The 26,560-nt window shown below is 36.5% G+C and overlaps 4 protein-coding genes across 4 annotated transcripts in view; 2 read left to right on the forward strand and 2 right to left on the reverse strand.

Annotated features, from left to right (window-relative positions):
• Positions 1-273: 273 nt before the first annotated feature.
• Positions 274-2,759, reverse strand: si:dkey-109l4.3 (uncharacterized protein LOC559137 homolog). The gene is made up of 4 exons (XM_048175749.1): positions 2,322-2,759; positions 1,166-1,357; positions 947-1,029; positions 274-839 (listed from the first exon to the last, which is right to left on the reverse strand). Exons 1-4 carry the CDS (start codon positions 2,503-2,505, stop codon positions 801-803), a joined length of 498 nt encoding a protein of 165 aa, XP_048031706.1. The 5' UTR covers positions 2,506-2,759; the 3' UTR covers positions 274-800.
• A 211-nt stretch (positions 2,760-2,970) lies between these two features.
• Positions 2,971-3,790, forward strand: tomm5 (translocase of outer mitochondrial membrane 5 homolog (yeast)). Its single transcript, XM_048175750.1, has 2 exons — positions 2,971-3,193; positions 3,486-3,790. The coding sequence occupies exons 1-2, from the start codon at positions 3,073-3,075 to the stop codon at positions 3,518-3,520; spliced, it is 156 nt and encodes a 51-aa protein (XP_048031707.1). The 5' UTR covers positions 2,971-3,072; the 3' UTR covers positions 3,521-3,790.
• On the reverse strand, positions 3,627-9,052 carry grhpra (glyoxylate reductase/hydroxypyruvate reductase a). The gene is made up of 9 exons (XM_048175748.1): positions 8,911-9,052; positions 8,387-8,517; positions 8,234-8,306; positions 8,000-8,116; positions 5,568-5,656; positions 5,124-5,225; positions 4,869-5,004; positions 4,553-4,683; positions 3,627-4,453 (listed from the first exon to the last, which is right to left on the reverse strand). Exons 1-9 carry the CDS (start codon positions 8,991-8,993, stop codon positions 4,332-4,334), a joined length of 984 nt encoding a protein of 327 aa, XP_048031705.1. The 5' UTR covers positions 8,994-9,052; the 3' UTR covers positions 3,627-4,331.
• Positions 9,053-9,094: 42 nt separating this feature from the next.
• Positions 9,095-26,560, forward strand: part of slc30a9 (solute carrier family 30 member 9) — a 19,769-nt gene continuing 2,303 nt past the window's right edge. The window contains exons 1-34 of the mRNA XM_048175594.1: positions 9,095-9,236; positions 9,405-9,507; positions 9,595-9,645; positions 9,736-9,848; positions 10,018-10,095; positions 10,309-10,364; positions 10,950-11,018; positions 11,165-11,360; positions 11,527-11,665; positions 11,862-12,008; positions 12,093-12,214; positions 12,774-12,884; positions 13,011-13,109; positions 13,203-13,254; positions 13,459-13,712; positions 13,848-13,858; positions 15,412-15,557; positions 16,568-16,759; positions 16,980-16,997; positions 17,085-17,132; positions 17,231-17,330; positions 17,443-17,535; positions 18,009-18,091; positions 18,186-18,244; positions 18,467-18,534; positions 19,288-19,390; positions 21,174-21,229; positions 21,318-21,453; positions 21,992-22,031; positions 22,125-22,196; positions 22,304-22,411; positions 24,155-24,320; positions 24,896-25,025; positions 25,241-25,354. Of these exons, the coding sequence (XP_048031551.1) occupies positions 9,216-9,236; positions 9,405-9,507; positions 9,595-9,645; positions 9,736-9,848; positions 10,018-10,095; positions 10,309-10,364; positions 10,950-11,018; positions 11,165-11,360; positions 11,527-11,665; positions 11,862-12,008; positions 12,093-12,214; positions 12,774-12,884; positions 13,011-13,109; positions 13,203-13,254; positions 13,459-13,712; positions 13,848-13,858; positions 15,412-15,557; positions 16,568-16,759; positions 16,980-16,997; positions 17,085-17,132; positions 17,231-17,330; positions 17,443-17,535; positions 18,009-18,091; positions 18,186-18,244; positions 18,467-18,534; positions 19,288-19,390; positions 21,174-21,229; positions 21,318-21,453; positions 21,992-22,031; positions 22,125-22,196; positions 22,304-22,411; positions 24,155-24,320; positions 24,896-25,025; positions 25,241-25,354 (3,354 nt within the window). The 5' untranslated portion in view covers positions 9,095-9,215. The remainder of the gene's footprint in view (positions 9,237-9,404; positions 9,508-9,594; positions 9,646-9,735; positions 9,849-10,017; positions 10,096-10,308; positions 10,365-10,949; positions 11,019-11,164; positions 11,361-11,526; positions 11,666-11,861; positions 12,009-12,092; positions 12,215-12,773; positions 12,885-13,010; positions 13,110-13,202; positions 13,255-13,458; positions 13,713-13,847; positions 13,859-15,411; positions 15,558-16,567; positions 16,760-16,979; positions 16,998-17,084; positions 17,133-17,230; positions 17,331-17,442; positions 17,536-18,008; positions 18,092-18,185; positions 18,245-18,466; positions 18,535-19,287; positions 19,391-21,173; positions 21,230-21,317; positions 21,454-21,991; positions 22,032-22,124; positions 22,197-22,303; positions 22,412-24,154; positions 24,321-24,895; positions 25,026-25,240; positions 25,355-26,560) is intronic.

The following is a 26,560-nucleotide window of genomic DNA, read 5'->3' on the forward strand; positions in this document are numbered from 1 at the left end:
TGAAACACAAATAAACGGTTTCTCTACTCAATCTTATTTCTCCAGTCTGACAGCAAGCCTCTGACTCACACAGGATCTGCGTAATGAATGATCTATGGAAAGCTACCCGCTGAGAAGGATAGAGGAGGGGGAGTGTGAACAGCCTCTAAACCTCTATACTTGAGCAAACCTCAACAAGAGCAAGTGATACTGAGAGTAAGGGGGAAATGACAGTAGCCCCTTCCCCTTTCCAATTTCAATTCAATTTTGTAACATTGGATAGATTTGAACAGATTTCTATTTCTTAGTCCTACTTTTTATTGTAAAAAATATAAGAAGTCACCAAAACTAAAACACATACAACAGCAATGTACTATAGCAGTACAAACATTCTTAGAGTACAAATACTGTGCACAAAATCAGAAGCTTTACAAGTGTCACATTTTCATGTCATGCTTTGGTTCACAGCAATAACTGAGGCTGCAGGATCGCTTATAACTGTTTATCATGAAAAACAAATCAGTATTCATATTAGTGAAACAATGATGTTGCAAAACTAACTTAATGTGCTTTGTTAGATATCAAACATGACTGATATCTTTTACTGTTGACAATGATACAAGAACAGCGAACAGAACAGAACAGAACAAAAATATACTGTCATAAAGGCACATATTTCAATTGATATCACTATATGTAAAATCATGTTAAAAAGACATTGTAACAAGGAAGAGAAATATCTAGGTTGTTCTAAATAACATAGGATTTGTCTGTGCTTTTTAGTTTAGATAACACAGGCCAACTCTGTGTACCCAGAATCCTCAGAGACAATCAAGAGCACTGACAACGTCCTGGAACACCTACAGGATAGGGAGGGAAAATACAGAGTTTGATGATGAGAAGACAAAAACCACCATACCTTAGTGCATGGATATATTTTTAAAATATTTTTTAACATTAAACTCACTTGCAAGTTTGTGAACAAGTAAGACAGTGCAATGAAAAGCTTTCGCTCACGTTCACTATATCGCCAGCAATGGATCGCTTGACCTACATGAGCAAAACAGGTTCGCTTATTAGTAACTGTAATTACCCGTTTACATGCCCACAGGCAATGCAGATTTGAAATGAACATGAACTACTAATTTAAAGGATCATATTATTCAAACATACTAATGAGGCCTACCTTGGACTTTCTGTTGAAATCCACCAGCTGCATTGCCAATGCAGAAGCATCCCTGCTCAAAGCTGATCTGGTCATATTTTTCAATGTTAGCTAACAAAGTGCCATTTACAGGAAGGTATAAAGTGCTTCCATTGGGCTCCCAGCTCTCGGAGTAGTAAACACCTCTCTGGCCATCAATCAAGACAAAACCACCTAAAGGGAAGACGACACACAAGAGTCAAAAGCATTATACACTGCCCTCCAAAAGTGTGGAAACACCCCTGGCAAAGTGTTGTTTTGGACAATATCAGCATAAATCCTTATCATTTTTTTGGAGCAATTACATTACAGTAACTTGACATTATCATTGAAGACGAGCAATAATAATTTTCATTTTGATTACATAATAATGGCAATATATACATGTCAAAGTCAGACATGCCCCTTTGCCAGCTGTGATGCCTGGTTACTGGTTTAAACTTGGCCCAGGTTTGTAAAAGATTTTTGGGTCAGCACACCTTAATAGCTTTAGCAATTGATTGCCAATTAAGTTTAGAATACAATGAACCAATAAGAACCCAGTTTAGGTCAGATAGCTGCTAATGGTGGATATTTTGATGAATCGAAAATTTAAGTTTTTTTCTATGTATAAACTGTTTATATAATAAAATATGTTTCCATAGTTTGTGTTGTCCCTTATCAGTGCAAAATTATCACAAATTATAAAGGATTCATGACAATATTGTCCAAAACCCCACTTGTCTAGGGCGTTTCCAAACTTTTGGAGGGCAGTGTAAGTACGATTAAATGTACACTTAGAATTTTTCCTAATACAAATGCATTCAATATAGTAAATCCTATATCAGGATAATTAAATTCTAACAGGATCTATCCACCAATAAGCCTATTGGAACTGCTAAACACCAGATTAATGCAGGTTTAGGTTGAAAAAACTTAGTGTATATATTAGCAGTTGTAGAAGATAAAATGTGTATGTATTGTACAGAATAGTCTATATACAGATACAGCTAGTTGTCCTTTTGTATTAAGTCATTTAATTCAATTATTTTAAATTAATACAGTGATGACTTAATTATTTTTAAAACTTGGAGACCTAAGTTCAAAATCTGGTTTTGCATTAAACTCTACAGTTAAGGATTGAGTCCTGCATACTTACGCTTCCTCAAGCTCTCTTTGGAGGGAAAACCCTTTGGACCCTCTTCTTCGTTTCCATTTACATTATTCACATCATTTCGTTTACGTTTACTGGGTAAACAGATGGGCGACATCTCAGTAAATCCATTAACCCATTTCATATGTGTCTGACAAACATTACTGGACAGTAGTGCATTGGGGTCCATGATTCTCTAAATACAGTTATGTGGACTTTTAGTATGTAGTCTATATTACATGCAGTCTAAGTGCCTTTAAAGCATTCGGTGCCACACAGGACACTAAATAAATGCCAGGATATATGTGGCAGTGTCTAACGTTATATGAAAAAAAATTAAAAACAACACAAAATAAATAAAGTCATTAGTTTGTCTTTCATTACACAGATTGGCGATTCACAACAAGCGCGCACCAAAAATCAAAACAATGAGCCGTGACAAGGAGTCTTCTTTTATTTTTGCCTGATTTAAATTGCAAATTTTAAATGCTTTTTCTTTGATTTTTAAAAAAACGTCTCATTATATATTCACCTTGAAATACTATGAAATGTTATTATAAAAGGAACGAAGTGTTTTTAATCATGTATTGATTGTGACAGTACCCGATTTACTATCGGGCACAACGTAGTTGGCTAATAGCGAGGGTCCTAGCAGGAGATCCGATGTGACGTATTTCCCTTTTCGCATGCCTCTTGGATTGAATGTGGCTCAGAGGGATCATTTGAGGCACATATAATCTTTTATTCCAGCTTTAAGATGTTTAAAATCGAGGGTCTTGGGCCGAAGATGGACCCGGAGGAGATGAAGAAAAAAATGCGCGAGGATGTTATGACGTCTGTTCGCAACTTTCTGATTTATGTTGCGCTTCTGCGAGTCAGTGAGTATCAAGGCGCTTCGTGCTTGTATTTGGTTAGATCAAATGTGCACGTGAGATCGTTATAAAACTGAAATTGAGTCCGTTTCTTTTTACCGAGTTTCTCGAGACGTTCTGATTGATGATCTATTCAGCATCCTACAAATTTAACAGGGTCTCTATGGATATGAATATTAGAGGTCACCTTTGAAGTTTATTATAGGCAGTGTACAATTTATTGAACCCTGAGTCAAGCAGAGCAACATCTCTTAACGTCAAAAGGTTTATGTTAATAAACCACTTTTCTGTTTTTCAGCACCCTATGTTTTGAAGAAGCTTGACAGCATATGAAACTTCACCATGGACAGAAACATTCCCTGTACAGATGAGCATGCAGAACCTCGACGATGCTGCACAAAGTCACTTACAACGGCAGTTAATGAAGAGATGCTGTAACTTCATGTCATTTATTATTTTATTTTTTTTACTGGTTGCAATTGAATGGATGAGAACAGATGAAGTATAATCACATTTGAGAACTATGGTAAACGAGATGTCTACCAGAATGTCATGTCATGGTCACAAAGGTCTAAGCAATAAATCTTGCATCAGTTAATCCCATTGACAGTTGTTGAAACTTGAACCACAAAGCAGAGATTTATAACATTTACTTTCATTTAAATTATAGTAAAATCCCGGTGGTACATTTAGATTCATTTAAAATGTATTAAGAGGGTAAGAACTCAACATGCATTATAAAAAAATTTACATTTTCCATGAAATCAATGTATGGCATTCACCTGGTATTCAAATCCTGATGTTTAAAAAATGTGACACCTACTTAACCAAATGTGCTTCTCCATGAGATGCCAAATACAGGAGGAGTTTCAATAAATCTGTTATTATTACTTAAGCACCATATAATTCATACATCAATCAATGTCTTTAATCAACAACTTGCAGTGTAAAATGGCATTTGAGTGTTGAATGACTTCAAATGTGAAATATTACATGTGGTGTTCCAGTTTTAATGGATATTATCCAAGTAAGGTAATTCTAATACATGTATTATTCCTTCTAATCACATATAGTTTTAGTGCATTTAATTGTTAGATTTTACAGTACTGACATTTTCTATTTGAATAAGGCACAAGTTAGAGCACTACAGTTTCAGCTCACTAGGCATTTCAGAGCCCGTCAGGCCTGCCAGCAAGTTGTTTGCAGTGAGTGCACTCATGACACCACGCGTGGAGTAGGTGGCGCTGCCAATGTGAGGGAGGACCACTGTAAGACAAAAATAAAGCCAAGTTAGACAAGGTTTTTTTTTTCTACTATGAGATGGCTTCACAATGTACAAGAGTACTAGTGAGATTTAAAGCTCACCACAGTTTTTAAGGGTCAGCAGTGGGTGGTCAGTGGGCAGAGGTTCAGGGGTTGTGACGTCAAGCCCCGCTGCTGCAATCTGACCACTGCTGAGGGCTTCAAACAAGTCCTCTTGATTCACAACTGCCCCTCTAGAGAAGGGTGAATACAGAATTTTTCAGTCTTTTGTTAATTTGTTACAGCAATCAAATAGACATTGGATTAGTTTAAAAAAAAAAAAGAAGAGACAGTAAACAAGAAATATAATGCCCTGTAAAATACATAATGGCAATTCAGCTATAACAATAAAGAAACAAGTTTCAAAGGTGAGGTATACCTGCTGGTGTTGATAAAGATTGATGTTTTCTTCATCTTGCTAAAGAAGGTTTTGTCACAAAGGCCCTGAGTGTCAGGAGTCAAAGAACAGGACACCACCACAAAATCACACTCACTCAACAGAGTGTCTAATGGCACTGAGAAAGAGATAGAGGTTAAGATGAGACAAGAGGCCATGATACAATCGTCATATCCCTTCTACATAATCTTAAATCATATGTAGAGGGGCATAAAGCAATTTGTTTTCTTTTCCTACCATATTCCCCATCAACCTCTTGGGCCTGAGGTTTGGGTTGTCTGCCTGTGTACAGCAGTCTCTTCACACCAAACGGCTTCAGTCGCCTTGCAATGGCCAAACCTACAAATCGCAGTTTAAACAGAAAATCTGTCAGACACAATAGTCAGAATGCTATTCATTTGTGAAAATGTAATTCTCTCTAGAATGATATTGTCAGATAAAACAGGTTTTAAAGCATTCACCTTCATTTTTTTTAACAACATAAATTGGCCGACGTCTTCAATTATCCTGAGAGATTACACTACATATGATAACAAGGTTATCTGTGTTGTGGCTTGTTTACACTATAAATGTCACTGAATTTGTCACTGAAGTAAAACAACAGATGGTGTATGTAACAGAGTAGATGCATTGGTAGTTTATGATACTGAAGAGAGGTAAAATGAATCCTTCATACTGTACCTATGCGGCCCAATCCAATCACCCCAACAGTGCTGCCCGAAAGACCATAACCACACAGCCACAGAGGCTTCCATGTACTCCAGCCGCCACTGAGATGGGGAAAATATTATTATTAAATAATAGAATTAATAAAAAAATTAAATATTGGTAAAACCCACAACGATCCAGTCAATTCCTGATGGACAAAATCAAGTCCTGCTCTACATTTTTTCTTGTTTGAGAAACCATTTCACTGTGATATACAGGGGTTGGACAATGAAACAGAAACACTGGCCAATATAGTGTTGGGGTTTTCACACTTAATATATGCACGGCCTAGTGGCCACTGATCTTCACTGATTTTACATTCTATCAGTAAGAGCAGAGTGTGACGGTTGAATTAGCAGAGCAATCGCACAGCTGTACATAAAATACTGCAATTCACACAACATAATGGGAGACATATCAGAGGATAAATTGTGGGTGCATGTCTCACTGGCTCATCTGTGACCAGGACAGCAAGTCTTTGTGGTGTATCGAGAGCTATGGTATCCAGGGTAATGTCGGCATTCCATTATGAAGGATCAATCACATCCAACAGGAGTAACTGTCGACGCAAGAGTAAGCTGTCTGAAAGGGATGTCCAGGTACTGACCTGGATTGTACCAAAAAAAAAACATAAAACCACAGCTGCCCAACTCATTGCAGAATTAAAACGTGCACCTCGAGACTAATGTTTTCACAAAAATTGTCCATCAGGAGCTCCACTGCTTTAGCCAAACATTTGGTCATTCATGCCAATGCCAAATGTCCTTTTCATTGCTGCCAACAGTGAGCTGTGGACAATGTGAAACATGTATTGTTCTCTGATGAGTCCATTTTCACAGTCTTTCCCACATCCGTGGGAGTTACGGTGTGGCCTCAAAGAGGCTGAACACCCTGAATGAAGTATGGGGATGGAACAGTGATGGTTTGGGCTGCAATATCATGGCATTTCCTACTGTGCTTGATGGGCACGTCACTGCACATGACTATTAAGCCATTCTGGAGAACCATGTGCACCCAATCTTTTAAACATTGTACCCTGAAGGGGGGTGCCTTGTATCAATGCACCAATACACACAACAAGACTTGTGACAGAATGGTTTGATGAATATATAAGTGAAGTTGAACATTTACCATGGCCTGCACAGTCCGTCACCAGATCTAAATATTTTTGAGCCACTCTGGGGTATTTTGGAGGAGCAAGTCAGAAAACGTTTTCCTCCACCAGCATCACATAGTGACCTGGCCACTGTTATGGAAGAGGAATGACTCAAAATCCCCCGGCCACTGTCAAGGATTTGTATCTGTCATTCCCAAGATGAATTTACATGGTATTGGCCGCAAAAGGTAGCCCTACACCATACTAATAAATTATTGTGATTTAAAGGATTAGTTCACTTTCAAATTAAAATTTCCTGATAATTTACTCACCCCCATGTCATCCAAGATGTTCTTGTCTTTCTTTCTTCAGTCGAAAAGAAATTAAGTTTTTTGATGAAAACATTCCAGGATTTTTCTCCATATAGTGGACTTCAATGGCCTCCAAATGGCTGAAGGTCAAAATTACAGTTTCATTGCAGCTTTAAAGCGTTCTACACGATCCCAGATGAGGAATAAGGGTCTTATCTAGAGAAACCATCGCACATTTTCTAAAAAAAATGTAAAATTATATACGTTTTAACCATAAATGCTCATCTTGAACTAACTCTCTTCTTCTTCTTCTTCTTCTTTATTAGAATTCTGGCAGTGTAGACACTGCTAAGTATATTACTGCCCTCCACAGGTCAAAGTCTGAACTAAATTGTCATATACAATATGCTAGTGCAAGTATATAACATTTAGTTCAAACTTTGACCTGTGGAGGGCAGTAATACACTTAGCAGTGTCTACACTGCTGGAATTCTAATAGAGAAGAAGAAGAAGAGAGCTAGTTCAAGATGTGCATTTATGGTTAAATGTATATAATTTTTTATTTCTTTTAGAAAATGAGCAATGGTTTTTCTTTTTCCTCATCTGGGATTGTGTAGAAGGCTTTGAAGCTGCAATGAAACTGTAATTTTGACGTTCCACCATTTGGAGGCCATTGAAGTCCACTATATGGAGAAAAATCCTGGAATGTTTTCATCAAAAACCTTAATTTCTTTTCAACTGAAGAGAGAAGGACATAAACATCTTGGATGACATGAGGGTGAGTAAATTATCAGGAAAATTTAATTTGAGGTGAACTAATCCTTTAAAACAAGGTGTTTCAGTTTCATTGTCCAACCCCTGGACGTCACAATAGAGAAGAAAAGAATCGCAACTTCCATTTTAATGTTGGCTCTAAGATTATGTTGAACATTTTTATCTGTTCCCAACCAAGCTGTGATATATGTCATATGATGTAGCAGAAAAGGTGTCTGACTTACTTTTTCACTTCTTCTACACCCTCGGGAAGACGTCGGGCAGTGGCCAAGAGCAGAGCCACTGTCAGCTCAGCAGTAGCATCTGTCAAAACATCAGGAGTGTAGCCTACTCTTATCCCTCTGGGAAGGAGAAAGAGAGTATATGTGTTTAAATTGTATGAACATCTTTATTATGATCAATCATAATCGATCAACTGTCTATTTTGTCACTTTCTGGGCTTACAAAAACAAACTCACCGTTTCTTTATCTCATCTATAGCAAGGTGGTCAAATCCAACAGAGAGAGTGCTGATCACTTTCAAGTTTGGTCCTGAGAATATTTAATGTGTGAGTTATCAATGTTACCTAGTCAGTATTTTCACCTACAGCTTACTCAGAGTTTTGCCTTACCAGCTGCATCCAAGACCTCAGTATCAATTTTGTCTGAGAGTAAACAGAGAATCCCATGAGCACCTGCCACCCCCTTCAGAAGCTCTGCCCGGGGCACAGGCTCATCAGAGTCCCACACTGACAAATTACACCTGCACATATCGGGGAACAACAGAGACATTAGATTCAACGAAAACTGCTCATATATTTACACAAGATTGTGCAAGTTGTTTCATTTAAATTATGTTGTGCTGCTGCTACATTGTAAAATATCACCGTGTGCAATAAGGCTCGTGACGAAACAGTGTGTGACATTTTACTTTTAGACTGTAAGCATGCTAGGGTCACTGGCGCAAACTTTAAATGCAGGAGTGAAAGCAAATAGTTGTATGCCTCACGGCATCCTCGAGGACAACACCGTGGCCAACATAGTTTTGGCACAAGCTACAGTACATCATCTCATTAACTCTCCACGGAGAGAATCTCTGACATTTTAGACAAGCAAAATTTGCATGCATACTACTAAATCATATAAAATGTCGTACATGCCGGCTTTTTGGAGTATTTTCATGCCCTCCTGAGGAATGCGTCTCGTGACGAACACTTTCATCATCTGCTGTGCGCTCATCCTGCACAATTAAAACTTAAACGGATGGATTAATCTGATATATTTCACTCACTGAAACTGGTAACAACAAACAGAAATCCAAAGGTGGGAAGCACTAAAAAGTGCGTGACACGGTGACAGAGCGCTCGTTCAGCAGGCTTTAGCGCCATCTAGTGGAGCGGATGGACACCGCAACTTGCTTTTCTGAGGGCCTTTCAGATCAACGTTTGCTGGGGATTGAAAATGTACTGCAAATTACGACAGGTAGATTTGACGTGAGATTTTTTAAAAATCGCTAACGAGTTTTGTTTGTTTTGCTGGAAATGTATTTTATTAATTTGTGGTACGTTTCGTTTAGCTGTCTGTGTGTTTTGCGGCTAATAAGTGAATGTGTGTTGGGCGTATGACTGGTTTAATTTTAATTTTCTGCAGGTTTTGAGGTGTTTATTGACTTTAGTTCATCGCGAGTGTAAACGGTCAGGAGGTCTGTTGGTCGTCACGAGGGCGCTCTGTGAATCTCCGGCGATTTTAACTGGTAAAAAAAAACTAACAAACTAAAGTCATACTGTCTTATTACTTCAATTAATGTTTCATTAATCGTGACGACTGTTGTCATTTACAGTATCTGCTGCTGGTGCTTGGTGTAGTAAAGTTTCTGAGTCTGCTTTGAAGGGTGAGTGTGTACTAGCCTATACACTGAAAAGTGTACTTGTTTAGATTCACGCTGGTTCTTTCTTAAGTTTTTTCTGTTTTCCTTTTTCAGAGGCTATGGAAAGACTTTCTTCACAGGTCCCACCCTGTGAGTGTGTTCATCAGGAGGAGCTTCAGATGTTTACTGACAATTTTGGGTCTTTATTTTTTACCTATTCTTTTCACGTAAGTGCCTCCTGACTGAATAATCTAAAATTGTATATGGCAAAATTAATTTGTCTTTAAGTCTCATACTACAGTTGTGCTCTACATATTTATTTTTTTATATCAGGCATGTATACAGGTAGTCACATATTAATTATTTGCTTTATCTTCATTTTAAAATATTGGAAAGGCTACTAGTCAGTCAGTGGAGGAAGAACAGGCGAAGATCCAAACATTTCTGCACAGACTCAGTCTGGTTCATGCGCAGGTTTGATATCTGCCTATTTCAAACTATTCCAACAAGATTAATCATTTTCCACAAATACACTGAAATAAATTAAAACGTTCACCTTTAAGGTGAGTTATGATGTGTATATGTGTGATAATACTGTTGCATAGTTAGAATTTTTAATTAATCATGAGTAAAACCATTATTCTTTCTCCAGTGAAGATCTTGTTCTACCATTTTTACCTGTTTTAGGTGGAAATCATCTTTGAGATTAGGACAGATTCAACTACACACAAGCAAATGTTCAGGTTATCTAAATAAATATATACACTACTGTTCAAAAGTTTCTGGTCAGTAAATTTTTTCTAACTTTTACTAAGCAAGGATACATTAAATTGATTAAAACATTAAAGCCATTACAAAACATTTCAAAGTATTACGTTTTCCACAAAAAATATTAAGCAGTACAAGCATTTTCAACATTGATAACAATAATAAAACGTTTCTAAGCACCAAATCAGCATATTAGATTGATTTCTGAAGAATCATGTGACACTGAAGACTGGCGTAATGATGTTGGAAATTCAGTTTTGCATCACAGGAATAAATTCAAATATATTATATTATAGAAAACACTTCTTTTAAACAATATTACTGTTTACTGTAATTTTGATCAAGCCAAATAAGAGACTTTTTTCAAAAACAATATAAAAAAAATCTTACTGACCACAAATAATAATGATAAAACCCCAAAGCTTGTTTTTATGCTTTTGTTGCTTTTACTCATCTCTGTATTGATGTCTCACAGGTCTACTCATTAAACCTTCTCTTTATTATTATTATTATTATTAAAAACATTTTGTGTGTAATAGTCTTAATTTGTTCTTTTATAGTGGAGAGACAGGAAGTAAAGTTTCAGTGATGGATCACAGCATTTCTATGGACATTGCTGCATACGGACAGTCAGTTGCTGCAAATTTGTATTACATAGAACAACTTACTTTCAAGCAGAATCAACACACCAGACTGGCCATTTGGTTTTAACATCCTGAATACATCTTTTCTTGCATTTTTTTTCCACATATTCTTCTTTAATTTTATTTTGAAGGAATCCATTTTCTGTGCAACGTTTCCCATCCTGTCCACAAATGCACCCAGTATTGGGAGACACAATGAATTGTGTGCTCCCCACTGACATAATAGAGGCTGGACTGTGTGGGGAAATGAGCATGGTTACCATGGCAACACTTGCACCCTGTATGGATCAGTATTCCAACTGGCCCATTCATCTCTCATGCATACGGATATCCTTCGTAATGGTCATATAATAACTGTTATTAAAATTTAAGAGCATGCATATGATTTTAGGCTACTTGCCTTACAAATATGATCAGTCTTTTTTGGTGATTCTGATACATTATTTATATTAATGAACAGAAGAGATTTTGTTTTCCTTTACGTTTATCTTACATGCTAGTGTACAGTCCATGTGGCATGCCTCTAATGCAACAAACACAGATGAGTTTCCTACAGAGTTTGGCTTCTTCACTCTCCTGGGCAGATCTCGGCCTTTCTAAAGTCTGTTGTATGGAAGCACAAAACATCCAGGGTAAATGACAGGACTAAATGGAGAGAAATTGGTGAAACTGAGAGCCAGTTCACTCACTGCGTTGTAATTTTATGGATGGTAGCTTTGCTGCAAAGCATAAAGGACACTGCTACAAATCACCACTGGCTTTGAGGCTAGTTTAGACAGGTATCTAGCATGTGTATAGATTATTTAATTCTGGCTTTTCTCTTTATAGGCTGTCTGTGTTCTGATGTAGAATTCTCTGTTGAAACCGACTACAGTCAGGAAACAAGATGTAGTGATGCTGTAGAACAGACTCTGACTGTCTTCATTTTCACTCAGTACTCTGACCTCTTCCGCTCCCAGATCCCTGACTTTATAAGTGAGTTTCATTTGCCTGCCCTATCACATAGACATCTTAAGATCTTAATATTTTCTGCTGAAGTTCTGCTTTTAAATTTGTCAGGCAGTGAGGAACTTTTCGAGAGACACTTGGATGCAGTTTTTTGGTACAACGGAGATCAAGTGAGGGCGACTCTACAGTCTACCATGATAAAAACTCTGAAAGGATTCCAGCAAAGACATGCTGTAAGATTTGTCTGTTAATGTACTTACACTACTGTTCAAAAGTTTAGGTCAGTGATATTTTTTTAAAGAAATTAATACTGTTATTCAGCAAGGACACATTCAATTGGTCAAAGGTGACATAAAAACATTTATAATGTTACATTTGTTACAAGTTTTAAATGTTGAACTTGAATTTCCTGTTCATCAAAGAATCTTGAAAAAATGTACCACTGTTTACACAAAAATAAAAAGTAGCAGTAGTTTTCAACATTGAATAAGAAATGTTTTTTGAGCAGCAAATCAGCATATTAGAATGAATTCTGAAGAATCATATGACATTGAATGATCAGCTTTGTCATCACAGGAATTACAGTTTTCACAATATTACAGTTTTTACCGCATTTTTCAATTAAAAAAAAAAAATTCCTTTTTCATGCAGCCTTGGTGAGCATAAGAGACTTTCATCTTACAAATCTTACAGACCTTAAACTTTTGAACAGTGTTGTACATTGTGACACTATAGTCATTAGTCATTGTTTAAACACGACTAAATCTTATATCTTTTCTGTGTGTACTTCAGGCCAGGCAGAAGTTGGATTCTGCCATATCCATCGTCTTGAGCTCAGTGAACAGTATAATTGCCAGCAGCAGCAGTGGAGAGTTTCGAAGAGCCTGTTTTGATAGCATGAGGGTATAATATATGGCTATAATTTATACTGGTTTTCCAGAGCACCCTATTTTATGTAATTTCACTTCTTATTCTTAAGAACAGTGCTTTTTTTGCTTGTGAAAGTTGTATAAATGGGGTTTGTTTTAGGTCAAGAGCTCCTGTGAGTTACATGTATCTCTTCAACAGTCGCTTCAAAGCGTTGTGGATGGGCGCTTTGCTCCAAAGCGCACGTGTAACAATGAAATGGTGCTTTTGCAAACCTTGTTTCATATTATTTCATTTCTGCATTCATAATTTTGCCTTCTTTATGAATGTTTGTGATTTTCATCTCCTCACAAGGTGGAGGAGGCTGTAAGCACTGAACAAAGTAGTTTTGACAGCTGGGAGAAAGGTACGTTTTAATGAATGAGTTTAATAGTCTTTATACAATAATTCCTCCTAGTACTCTTATGATACATGGGTATTTGCAATCGTAATTTTTCTCATTTCATGTCTTTTGGGAGCTACTGATTTTAAAGCACCACAAAAATCATTAATAGAGTTGGTTGAGATGATTTGTTATATTTTGAAAGATGTTGATTAACCTTTTTTTCGGCATTTGAAAATCTGCCAGAACTGTCTTCTAAGAGGATTCACCATGACCTTGAATCCTTCAGCTTTATCCCGGAGAAGAAGCAATGCTCAGAGCCATTCTCTGAGTATTCAGACCCCTTCGTGAAGAGTACCTTTGAGGCAGCAAACATCCAGAGAAGTTCTCTGTCCCCTATACAGCTTCCTCAAAGTCAGCAAACTGGAATGATCGCAGACATACCCTCAGCGTTGAGCCTGGCTAAACTAAATAATGAACAGGTGGATAACTCTAAAATTATTATAAATACTGTATGCCGCTTATTCAATCTGATTTGTAGCCCTGAACTCAATCACAGAAGATGTGCAGCCTATACTGTGCATATCTTAATTGTTTTGTTATCTCTCTTTGTGAAGGTGGAGAAGCAGTGGCTTCATGAGCTTGAGAACTTTTCTGAATGGGACTGAGAAAAAATAATTGAGATCAATGTTTTTGTTGCTTTTTTAACATCTTCCAAACACGTTGAAAAAAATTATTTTATTTATCTTTGTATATTCTACTACTATGTATATTTAAGATAGAAGTCTTTGTTGTAATTTAATAGTATTTTATTTATTATTTTGTAAGCTATTATTTTGTAAGCTCACCTGTTTTTAATAAATATATCCAAAATGTACGAGTTAAATTTATTTGTAAGTGTATAGCCAGGACATATACACTAACATACACATATATATATATATATATGTTCTTAACTTGTCAGGTTTTAAAATAACATAATTAAAAAAACAGTCAAAAAAAATAACATAGTCTCTGTTGGTAGCTAAGCTTGTTCAATATAAAAAATGGTTTTGTAAAGAAATGAACACGAAGGCCTAAGTTTTAAATATATATATATATATATATATATATATATATATATATATATATATATAAAAAAACTTAGGCCTTCTTTAAATCATATATATATATATATAAAACTTTAAGTTAAGAACAGTTTTGAAAACAAAGATAGAACAAATTTCTTGACAGCACTGCTCCAATGAAGGGCTGCTCCACTAGGAGACCGCTCTGCGATACTGCAGACACAGTGGAAAGATATCGCTCTCTCGTTCAATCACCCGTGATCTCGCGAGTTCTCCGTCTTCACTGCTCTCAGTGTTATGTTGATACTGATCGTTATGGACTGCATTGAGTTAGCCGAATACCATTTATAAATAATGGACTGAGCTTCATAAAGGTAAAGTATGCCTACGGAGTGTTATTTATTTCCGCTTCTGTGTGTAATATGTATATAAACACCCCATCAACTGTAGCATCTTGCTAAGCTGTAGCTGTCAGGCTAGGCTAACTGAAAGACACCGGCTGCTGTCCGATTCAGTTAGCAGTGTATGTTGTTTACTGAGCGGCAGTCTTCACTTAATCTGATAGAAATTAAAGTAGTAGCACGTTTAGACATCTGCTGTTTGGCTCAGTGACGGAGTGACGGGATATCTAACCGGGTAACTTACTGATCAGTGGGTGGTAATTCTAAGCTTATGCTGATCTAATAAAGCATGTAAGTGTTTATACTGTCGAAACTGGTTTTAAATAATGTCATAACGTTGACTTTTAGTGAATTGAAAAGGTTTTTTATGTAACCGTTAGGAGAAGTTCTCTAGGATTCCTCTGTCCCATTTAGCTGATTGGCGTTTAAGATTTGAGATAGATCTAACTGTCACTATGATTGTGGACAACATTCATTTCAGCATGTTATTTTAAAATCCAGTGTAATGTGTGGCGTTTTGTGCATAGAGATCTGATAAATGTCATGTGGTTGTTCACATGATCATGTTGCTCTTATTAACTTAATCAGTTTGTAGACCAGTGCCCAACCTTTTTTTTTCCTCTCTTTTTTTCCAATTTACATGCTTCATTGTTGTACACACATTCTTCAGGGACCTTAATTTACTAACATAATATAATGTAAATGTCCAGCAGGATTCAGTGTGTGTCTCCAGGACTTGCCACAGAGAGGATGTTCCCCTGCCTGGCCTATAGACCATGGAAAGTCCTCTGCCGGGTCTACCTGCAACACCGAGCCCCTCTGTCTCCGAGACCATTCAAAATAGCAAAGCCATGTTTTGGTAAGAGCATCATGCAGTGTTGTGATTTGCATGTATTTTGTTAACATTAAAGAATTAGTTCACTTTCAAATTAAAATTTCCTGATAATTTACTCACCCCCATGTCATCCAAGATGTTCATGTCTTTCTTTCTTCAGTCGAAAAGAAATTAAGGTTTTTGATGAAAACATTCCAGGATTTTTCTCCATATAGTGGACTTCAATGGCCTTCAAACGGTTGAAGGTCAAAATTACAGTTTCATTGCAGTTTCAAAACGTTCTACGCTATTCCAGACGAGGAATAAGGGTCTTATCTAGAGAAACCATTGCTCGTTTTCTAAAAAAAAAAAATTACAATTTTATTCATTTTAACCATAAATGCTCATCTTGAACTAGCTCTCTTCTTCTCTATTAGAATTCCGGCAGTGTAGACACTGCTAAGTGTATTACTGCCCTCCTCAGGTCAAAGTTTGAACTAAATTGTCACAATATGCTAGTGCAAGTATATAACAATTAGTTCAAACTTTGACCTGAGGAGGGCAGTAATACACTTAGCAGTGTCTACACTGCCGGAATTCTAATAGAGAAGAAGAGAGCTAGAGCTACAAGATGAGCATTTATGGTTAAAACATATATAATTTTTAATCTTTTTTAGAAAATGAGCGATGGTTGCTCTAGATAAGACCCTTATTCCTTGTCTGGGATCGTGTAGAACGTTTTGAAGCTGCAATGAAACTGTAATTTTGACCTTCAACCATTTGGAGGCCATTGAAGTCCACTATATGGAGAAAAATCCTGGAATGTTTTCATCAAAAAACTTAATTTCTTTTCAACTGAAGAGAGAAGGACATAAACATCTTGGATGACATGGGGGTGAGTAAATTATCAGGAAAATTTAATTTGAAAGTGAACTAATCCTTTAATTTAAGTCTTTCATATCTTGTCATTTCAACATGAGTAGTTTCAATTAGATGCAATCATTCTTGACTAGATCCAGAAATTATTCTGATTACATAACTCTGATTCTCAATAGGTTGGCAAAGTGGAGAGGGGGTTCACAAACTCTGGTTTAGCTTCCCTGATTCCAGAGTCACTTCCTTAACGTGGACACAGGTCCAGAACTGTTCCACATCAAGCGGTGGTAAAGACGGATCTCCAGCAGGCCCTGTAGAGCCAAAACCCACTGAGAACACACAAGCTGCACAGCCCTCTGCAAAAATAGCTGGTAATGAACTCACAGTGACTCTGCATTGTCTTATGTTTGTTCATTGGCATTTGAATGATGTCTAAAATTATAGAACATTTCTATAAACCATTTGTTTTCTTATGTTTTAGTGCTCTTTGAGTACATAAATATTGTAAAATGTTTTTATTTGTATATACTGTGTGTGTGTGTATGTGTTTGACCTCTGCTAATTTATTTGCTATTGTCTTTGCCCTTTTAGGTGCTAAAGTTAGCTCTGGTAAGTGAGTATAAGATAGGTGTGGTAATTATGATTATTCTATTGTTAATATTTTTTATTCAGTTATTTTTTCTTTTTGTATTTGAGAATCCAAACCTCAAGGTCTGACGAAAGCAGAGAGTATTCAAGTGAAAGGTAGTGCAGTCTTGTTTCATGCACAGAAAACCCATTTAGAATGTACAGTATGTCATGATTCTATTTATTTTAACTATCACTGTATTATTTTTTTTCAGTACGGGCTGTCCTGAAAAAAAGGGAATATGGCGTCAAATACACCCAGAATAATTTCATCACCGCAGTTAGAGCTATGAACGAGTTCTGCCTCAAACCCAGGTACCTTTAGGAAGTGGAGCTTTTGTAGTTTACTTTGTAATAATGCCGTTTTCTGCCTTTCCACCATGTTTACATGTGATTCTATGCAGTTTTTTTGTTTGTGTGTTCAAAGTGACCTTGAGCAGCTTAGGAAAATCCGTCGACGTAGTCCCCATGATGATACAGAAGCATTTACCGTCTTCCTGCGATCAGATGTGGAGGCAAAGTTTGTACAATTATCTTACACTACCATTCAAAAATTTGGGGTCAGTAAGATTTTTAAGATATTAATACTTTTATTCAGCAAAGACAGTAAAGACATTTATAATCTTTATATTTCAAATAAATGCTGTTCTTTTGAACTTTCTATTCTTCAAAGAAAAATGTTTTCAAAGAAACGTTTTCAGCATATTAATGATTTCTGAAGGATAATGTGACACTAAAGACTTGAGTAATGATGTTAAAATATGTTAATATATTAAAATATATTTAATAAATATATTAAAATAGAAGACATTTATTTTAAATTGTTATAATAATTCATAATATTACTGTTTTTACCGTATTTTTGATCAAATAATTGCAGCCTTGATGAGCAAATCGTACTGACCCCCAGCTTTTTACTGGTAATTTATATACTTTTAGGCATCAGGTACAAGTCTAAATCTAAATGAGCATGTTTTTGGTGTTCTTATTTAGAGCGCTGGATGTATGGGGAAGTCAAGAGGCACTCACTCGAGAGAGGAATCTCAGGAAAGCGGTGGAAAAGGAGTACCAAGAAAGTATGTCATTCCCTCCTCATTTACTTCATGATCTGCATTCTGCTGTTTTCATGTCATCTGCTGACTAAATAACTATTTGTATTTCTCTTTCAAGGCACATTTAGAAATCAGCAGCTGTTGAAGGAATACAAAGACTTCTGGGGAAACACAAAGGTAAGAACAAGTTCAAACCTGTCACTGTAATTTTTGTTTTGTTACCAATTCCTGGGCATAACCAGTCCTCATGATCTTCTGTCCCTTTCTTGGTGCTTTTTCGTATTTGTCTTGTCTTGTATGGTCATGCTGCTCTTATTTCATCTCAGCAGAGAATATGGTGTGTGTACATTGTGCCTTCAGCTAACTGTGTTTTTGATATATTGTGTGTGTCTCCTATAGCCTCGGTCTAGGAAGAGAGCAACATTTCTAGAAGGACCGGGAAAAGTGGTGATGGTAGCTATATGCATGTAAGCCTTAAGTTTGTGTTACATCACTGTCAATATAAGGGCCAGTCAGTCTTGAAACAGAAAATGAATGAGTTCTATGTCTAAAGAAGAAGCTGACCCCATGCTCAATATCTATTAGATTAAAGATATTGAGTTATATGGCATGTGCTCTCACATGTGATTTGACCCACTCTGTCTTCATTTGACTGTTGTCTTTCCAACAACCAAATCTAGTCTAGTACATTTATACAAGTCAAAATATGTGTTGCTTGGTGAATCAGTTACATTAGGCCATTTTTAGTGTTTTCTGTGAACATTGTAATGCCATTTATTCATGTATACACTACTTGATCTTTTAAAAGACCAAGGCTTTTGATCAACTGCAGCAGTTAGTATCCTCAATTCCTAAATGATTAAAAAGTGTAATTAAAAGGAAAAGTGATGTGAAACATTTTTGATCAAAATACAGCAAAAATAGTAATATTGTGAAGAACTGTTTTTGACTTTAATATATTTTAAAAATGTAATTTATTACTGTGATGATAAAATTGAATTTTCAGCATCATTACTCCAGTCTTCAGTCTCACATGTTGCTTTAGAAATCATTTTAATATGCTGATTTGGTGCTCAAGAAACATTTATTATTATTATCAACATTGAAGACAGCTGTGCTGCTTAATATTTTTGTGGAAACGGATACATGGGATATATAAACATAAACATATATTTGAATCAAGTGGATATAAATGTCTAATTTCACTTTTGTAATTGCAGAAATGGCCTGAACTTTTTCTTTAAGCTGTTGGCGTGGGTTTATACGGGATCTGCCAGTATGTTTTCAGAAGCCATCCACTCGCTGGCTGATACCTGCAATCAGGTGAGGTGGTTCGTCTTATCACCTTTGACCTCCATGACATGCCTAAACCCTCCTCTTCCTCGTAGTCCGCACTTTTGTGATGTAATGCTGCTTTGACTGCCGGGTAAAGTCCTCTGCGTAGCTTGCAGACTTGCGGGCTCAGCTGAAGTGCACATCGAGAGTGCATAGTGGACGCCAAGGGGGCGCTCGCGGGAACACTTCTGAAACCTAAAATGTTGAATGGGACACCCTACGGTCTCGTGGACTTAAAGGATTAGTCCACTTTTAAATGCACTTTTCCTGATAAATTTACTCACCCCCATGTCATCCAAGATGTTCATGTCTTTCTTTCGTCAGTCGAAAAGAAATGAAGGTTTTTGAGGAAAACATTCCAGGATTTTTCTCCTTACAGTGGATTTCAGTGGCTACCAACAGATTGAAGGTCAAAATTACAGTTTCAGCCAGATGAGTAATAAGGGTCTTATCTAGTAAATCGATCGGTCATTTTCGAAAAAAATACAACCGTTTATGCTTTATAAACAAAATATTGCACTGAACGTACTTTCCGCTTCCGCATTCTTCATAACGCTTACGCTGAATGTTCTACGCCTTCCCTATTCTACTTACGGAACGAACGCGGCGCCAGTTTCGTTTTTTTCTGTAACTTGAATAGGGAAGGCGTAGGACATTCAGCGTGACCGTTATGAAGAATGCGGAAGCGGAAAGTACGTTCAAGGCAATATTTTGTTTATAAAGCATAAACTGTTGTATTTTTTTTCGAAAATGACCAATCGATTCGCTAGATAAGACCCTTATTACTCATCTGGTATCATTTAAAGCCCTTGAAGCTGCACTGAAACTGTAATTTTGACCTTCAACCTGTTGGTAGCCATTGAAATCCACTGTAAGGAGAATAATCCTGGAATCTTTTCCTCAAAAACCTTCATTTCTTTTCGACTGACGGAAGAAAGACATGAATATCTTGGATGAGATGGGGGTGAGTAAATTTATCAGGAAAAGTGTATTTAAAAGTGGACTAATCCTTTAACGGACACGCGCACACTGCCGCCATTGTAAGTCCACAAGACCAAAAGTGCATAGAAGTGTGTCATTTGGGATTCAGCCTACAAAGGATGAAGTATAGGCCTGTTGCAATAATCAATATATAGACTTATCGCCTGATATATGGACATGTCCTCTTTTTTTGGTGGCTTTGTTTTGCATTCCACTGCACTGATTTTTCATTGTTTTTCTATGTAAACATGCACTAGATAGACATGTTTGACCACTGTGTTCGCGTCTTTTGCAGCAGATGTTCGTATTGTTTTTGAGCAATAATGTGCACCTTTACTTTACGGAGAAAAGAAGGTCGGAAAAATCTGTAGATGGAAAATCACCATATAAGTGTCTTTTGTTCATTTGCAAGTGTTTTAGTTTCTACTTGTTACTTTGCACTTTTTGTTAGCAAAGGTTCATTATTTAGGATATTTAAATATTTGACACTTAATTCTTTAGAATATTTAGATACTGGAATTGAAAAGTTCATTGTAATTTAAAAGTGTGTAGGCCTACCTACATTATTATGCTATAATGTTACGGTTATATATTCAGTGGCATAAAATGGTCTTATAATGACACTAATATTGTTTATCGCAATTATTTCTGGGACAATATATCGCCCAGCAAAAAATAGTTATTGTGACAAGCCTAATGATGTATGATTTAGAAATAAATTAGATATAAATTGCATATATACATGCCCCTTTCTTTAGTTTAAATTAATCTCTTATACTCTCTCTCACAGGCTCTTCTTGCACTAGGCATCAGTCAGTCTGCCCGGAACCCAGATGCCATCCATCCGTAAGTACAACTTGCACAGACCGATCCCTCCATTTTGAACTCCATATCCACTGGTCATGTCTAAGCCTACTGTCCTTTCTTATTAAAGGTACGGCTTCTCCAACATGCGTTACATCGCTTCTCTCATCAGCGGAGTGGGCATCTTCATGATGGGTGCTGGCTTGTCCTGGTATCATGGCATTATGGGACTCCTGCACCCTCAGCAAATGGAATCACTGCTCTGGGTTAGTAGCGTTCAGTTAGAACTTGTAGATGTGCAAAATTTTATTAAATATTTGATGATGCACTACTGTTCGAAAAGTTGGTGTCTGTAAGATCCTTTTATGGCTGCATTTATCTGATCAAAAACATGATTAACATTTTTTATTATTAGAAAATAACTCTCTCTATTTTAAAATGTCATTTATTCCTTTGATGACAAAACTGAATTTTCAGCAGTCATTACTCCTGTCTTCAGTGTCACATGATCCTTCAGAAATCACTTTAACATGCTGGTTTGCTGCTCAAGAAACATTTATCAGTTATGCTGCCTTATATTTTGTGGAAACCCTGATGCATTTATTTTCAGGTTTCTTTGATGAATAGCAAATTAAAAAGAACAGCATTTATTTAAAATAGAAATCTTTTTAACATTATAAATGATTTAATGTTGCTTTCATTTTAATGTGTTAAAATGGAATTGTACTGACCTCAAACTTTTGAACAGTAGTGTATATAGCTGTTTATTTTATTTTATTTATTTATTTATTTTGTCTTTTGTAGGCATACTGTATTTTAGCAGGGTCTCTGGTATCTGAAGGAGGTGAGATGTGGTTTCTTCTTGCATAATTTTATTAGCATTCACAAAAGTTTGACAATATCACTAATATCACCTATCTGCTGATTTCCCATAAAGCTACACTATTAGTGGCCATTAATGAGATTAAGAAGAGTGCACGTAAACAAGGCGTGTCCTTTTATGAGTACGGTATGTACCTTTGGTTAACTATTCTATTAGCCTTTGATGTTATTTATAGTTTTGGCATCATTTGGAGATGATCAGTTTGATAGTTCTTGTTTGTTTGCGGACGACAGTGATGCAAAGTCGTGACCCCAGCACTAACGTGGTCCTGTTGGAGGACGCTGCTGCTGTACTCGGAGTGATGCTGGCAGCTGGATGTATGGGACTTACATCTCTTACAGGTAAAAATAAATTCAATACTTTTGATGTCAGAAAAGCGTCATCGTACCTGACCCCCCGTTTCATGCTAACTGTCATTCTTTGCATCTTTCTATGGTCTTGACCCACAGGGTCAAGTTTAATAAGCATATGGGATTGAGCTTTATAACCTTGTACAAACAGTTGATGTTTTTTTAAGCTTTGTAAATCCACCTCTCTCTCTCTACGCACCACTGTGTTATCACAAAGTCAACATCTACGGCTGCCCAGAAGCTAGTTCCTCTTGCCCTGTAGTTTTCATGGCTTTGTGGGAAATTTGTCTAAAGATCTGGAAAATGCTCTATTCAGTAACCTCCTTTCATGCTTGAGAACAGCCCTGATGGCAGTTTCAGCTCAGTTTATTATCTGATGCTTTACTACAGTTGTATGTTATTGAAGTGTAATCAACCATGAAATAACAGCAGTGTTATTTTACATAGCAGAGCCTAAAAAGAAAAATAGCACTTTTGTTTCTACCACTAGAGGTCTCTGTTGTGCTATTAAAGACTACTGCACCATAGATGATTTCTTCTCTTTTTTGCAATTTATAGCCTTATAGAGCCTTATGAATGCATAGTCAATATTTATTTAAATTGTGAAATTTCATTAAATTTAAAACAATTTTGTTTAATTTTTATATTGTAATATATTTTAAGATGTAATTTATTCCTGTGGTGCAAAGCTGAATTTTCAGCATCATTACTCCTGTCTTCAGTGTCACATGATCCTTCAGAAATCATTCTAATATGCTGATTTGCTGCTCAAGAAATATTTCTTATTATCATACTATGTTTTACTGCTTAATATTTTTTGGAAACCATTTTTTTTTTTTTTTTTTTAGGATTCTTTGATGAATAGAAAGTTCAAAAGAACAGCATTTATTTGAATAGAAATCTTTGGTAACATTATAAATGTCTTTTTACTGTCACTTTTGATTAATTTAATGTGTCCGTGCTGAATAAAAGTATCAGTTTCTTTTAAACGATAACAAAAAAAGAATTACTGACCCCAAACTTTTGAATGGTAGTGTACTTCTGCACATTAAAGAATGTGCTTCACTGCTGATGCTACAAAATGTGTCAATGTTAGCATCTAGTCAAATGATTCATTATTACTTAACCTTTTAAGATCATAATTGTAAAATTCTGCTATTGCTGTTTATACACCGTTTTAAAATGTCTTAACAAATTCCAACTTTTCCATAATTTTGTGGGTAATATCTTATTCATGGTAGATGCTATATTAAAGGGATAGTTCACCCAAAAATGAACATTTTGTCATCATTTACTCACCCTCATGTTGCTCCAAACCTGTACAAGTTTCTTTCTTCTGTTGAACACAAAAGAAGATATTTAAAAAAAAAATTTTGGTAACTAGACAGTTGCCGGCACCCATTGACTTCCAAAGTATTTTTTTCCTACTATGGAAGTCAATGGGTGCTGTCAACATTGTTCAAAATATCTTATTTTGTGTTCAACAGAAGAAAAAATCTCATACAGATTTGGAACAACTTGACACAAATTTTTCATTTTTTGGTGAACTATCCCTTTAATTTGACAGTATATCATCCACCCCTTTTATTTGGGTTTTACTAATATTTTTCTCGCATACTATTTTCTGATGGATAGTATATGACTTGTAATGCAGCTCATGGCCATGTTTGCCACTGTTTCATTATAACTTGCATTTCTTCTGCATTGATCCTCTCTCTTTCTCCCTCTACATAGGTAACCCCTACTATGACAGTCTCGGTTCTCTGGGCGTGGGCACCCTGTTAGGAACAGTGTCTGCGTTCCTCATTTACACTAACACAGAGGCTCTGCTGGGCCGCTCCATCCAGGCCGAGCATGTGCAGAAGCTCACAGAGTTATTAGAAAACGATCCTGCTGTCAGGTCAGTCCTCTCTCCAGTACATGTGTCCTCTATGTGTACCCGCAGTCTGCAGAAGAGCTTAATCAGCAAACAAGCTGCCATCTTACAGATCAAAGCAGTACATTAAAGTCGGCATGAAATGGAAGCTGTGATAGTCTTTTCTTGAATATGAAATGGCTTCTCGAACAAGAAAAAAAGTAGGGTGGGACTTGATTTTTGTCAATCGGGAATTGATTGGATGGTTGTGGTTTGCTATTGCTGTGATCTCACGTGAGTGACGGGTTGACCCGCCTTCAACACGTCATCAGAGAAGAACAGAGATGTCACTGCATGTGAATGGGGAAGTTATTTTGATTAAAGGGCACATGAATTTAATTTAAAAACAATGATGTGCACGAATAAATCACTAATAATGAACACTGCAATATTCCATTTAAAAAATGGAGGCAGAGGAAGCCCGCTTCAAATTCTTTTCAGATTCGGGCAAGCATCACATTCTCAAATATAAGCTTGCTTGGACAGATTTACTTCAGTGTACGTTTTTGCTTTGATGAAATTAGATTTTATGTCCTCACTGTGGGTCATTTTGTCTCCAGGGCGATTCATGATGTCAAAGCCACAGATTTGGGGCTGAGCAAAGTACGCTTCAAGGCGGAGGTGGACTTTGATGGGCGGGTGGTGACACGCTCCTACCTAGAGAAGCAAGACATTGACCAGATTCTCAACGTACGTGCTGAGAGACGAGGCTTCTGATCTGATGCAGATCATCTGACATGATTAGTGTTTGTTTGAGGTCTATCTATGGTTGCATAGAAGTTATTAAACTATCAGCGCTTTTAACAATTGATGGTAGTTTTTGCTGAAGAATCCATTTTTTGTGAGCCCTACATATCAGTTGTACAATTATATGTGCTTTATAAACGTGTATGTTTGGCCTGCAGGAAATTCAGCAGGTGAAGACACCAGAGGAGCTGGAGAACTTTATGCTGAAGCACGGGGAGAACATTATTGATACCTTAGGAGCAGAGGTGGACCGTCTGGAGAAGGAACTTAAGGTATCTGATGAGATTATGATTCAAAATCTCTCTGTATGTCCATCCTGACTCTCTTTCAGTAACATTGACCACCATGATTCTCATCAGACATGCATGATGTATGGTTGGCTGTCAGAATAAATTCAGCACTACATTCAGCAGACGCCACACTCATGGCGAACTCTAGTTCAAGCAGCGCATAAAGAAACCACTTCAGCTATTTATCCACAGCTATTTAAATAAACCAAAGTGAAACCTTCCAGTTTCACTCTCCAGTGTTTAATTTTGGAAAACAAAAAATCTGATTTGATGTTTCACAGAAAGCCTCGCTGTAATTGCCTTTTTACATTAATGATGTCTTGGCAGACATTGGACATTGAATGTATATGGAATTTGTGATCTTTCTTTTTGCTTTTGAATGCATTTATTCTGGTTCTGATGTTGTCAAGAATTAACAAAAGGAGATTTATTTCTCAACCATACACTACCATTCAAAAGTTGGAGATTGGTAAGATTATTTGAATGTTTTTGAAAGAAGTCTCTTATGCTGCATTTATGTATTCAATATTACAGTAAAAAACAGTAATATTGAGAAATATTATTACAATTGAAAATTACCGTTGTCTATTTAAATTATTTCTTAATTTAAATTTTCAACATCATTACTCCAGTCTTCAGTGTCACATAATCCTTCAGAAGTCATTCTAATATGCTGATTTGCTGCTCAAAAAGCAGTCTTTATTGTGTCAACACTGAAAACAGCTTCATATTTTTGTGAAAACCATATTTTTTCAGGATTCCTTGACGAATATAATGTTCAAAAGAACATTTATTTTAAATGAAATATTTTAGTAACAATGTAAATGTTTTTACTGTTACTCATCTTAATCAATTTAATGGATCCTTGCTGAATGAAAGTATTCATTGCTTTCATAAAAAAAAAATGTTACTGACCCCACACTTTTGGACGGGAGTGTATGTGATGAATCAAATGTCTTTAAAGGTGCCCAAGAATGCTTTTTCACAAGATGTAATATAAGTCTAAGGTGTCTCCTGAATGTGTCTGTGAAGTTTCAGCTCAAAATACCCCATAGATTTTTTTAAATTAATTTTTTTAACTGCCTATTTTGGGGCATCATTAACAATGCACTGATTTAGGCAGCGCCACCCCTTTAATTCGCGTGCTCCCTGCCACACGAGCTGTCGACTATAATACAGCGCATTTAC

The sequence above is a fragment of the Megalobrama amblycephala genome, linkage group LG23 (assembly GCF_018812025.1).
Source record: "Megalobrama amblycephala isolate DHTTF-2021 linkage group LG23, ASM1881202v1, whole genome shotgun sequence".
NCBI classification, from domain to species: domain Eukaryota; kingdom Metazoa; phylum Chordata; class Actinopteri; order Cypriniformes; family Xenocyprididae; genus Megalobrama; species Megalobrama amblycephala.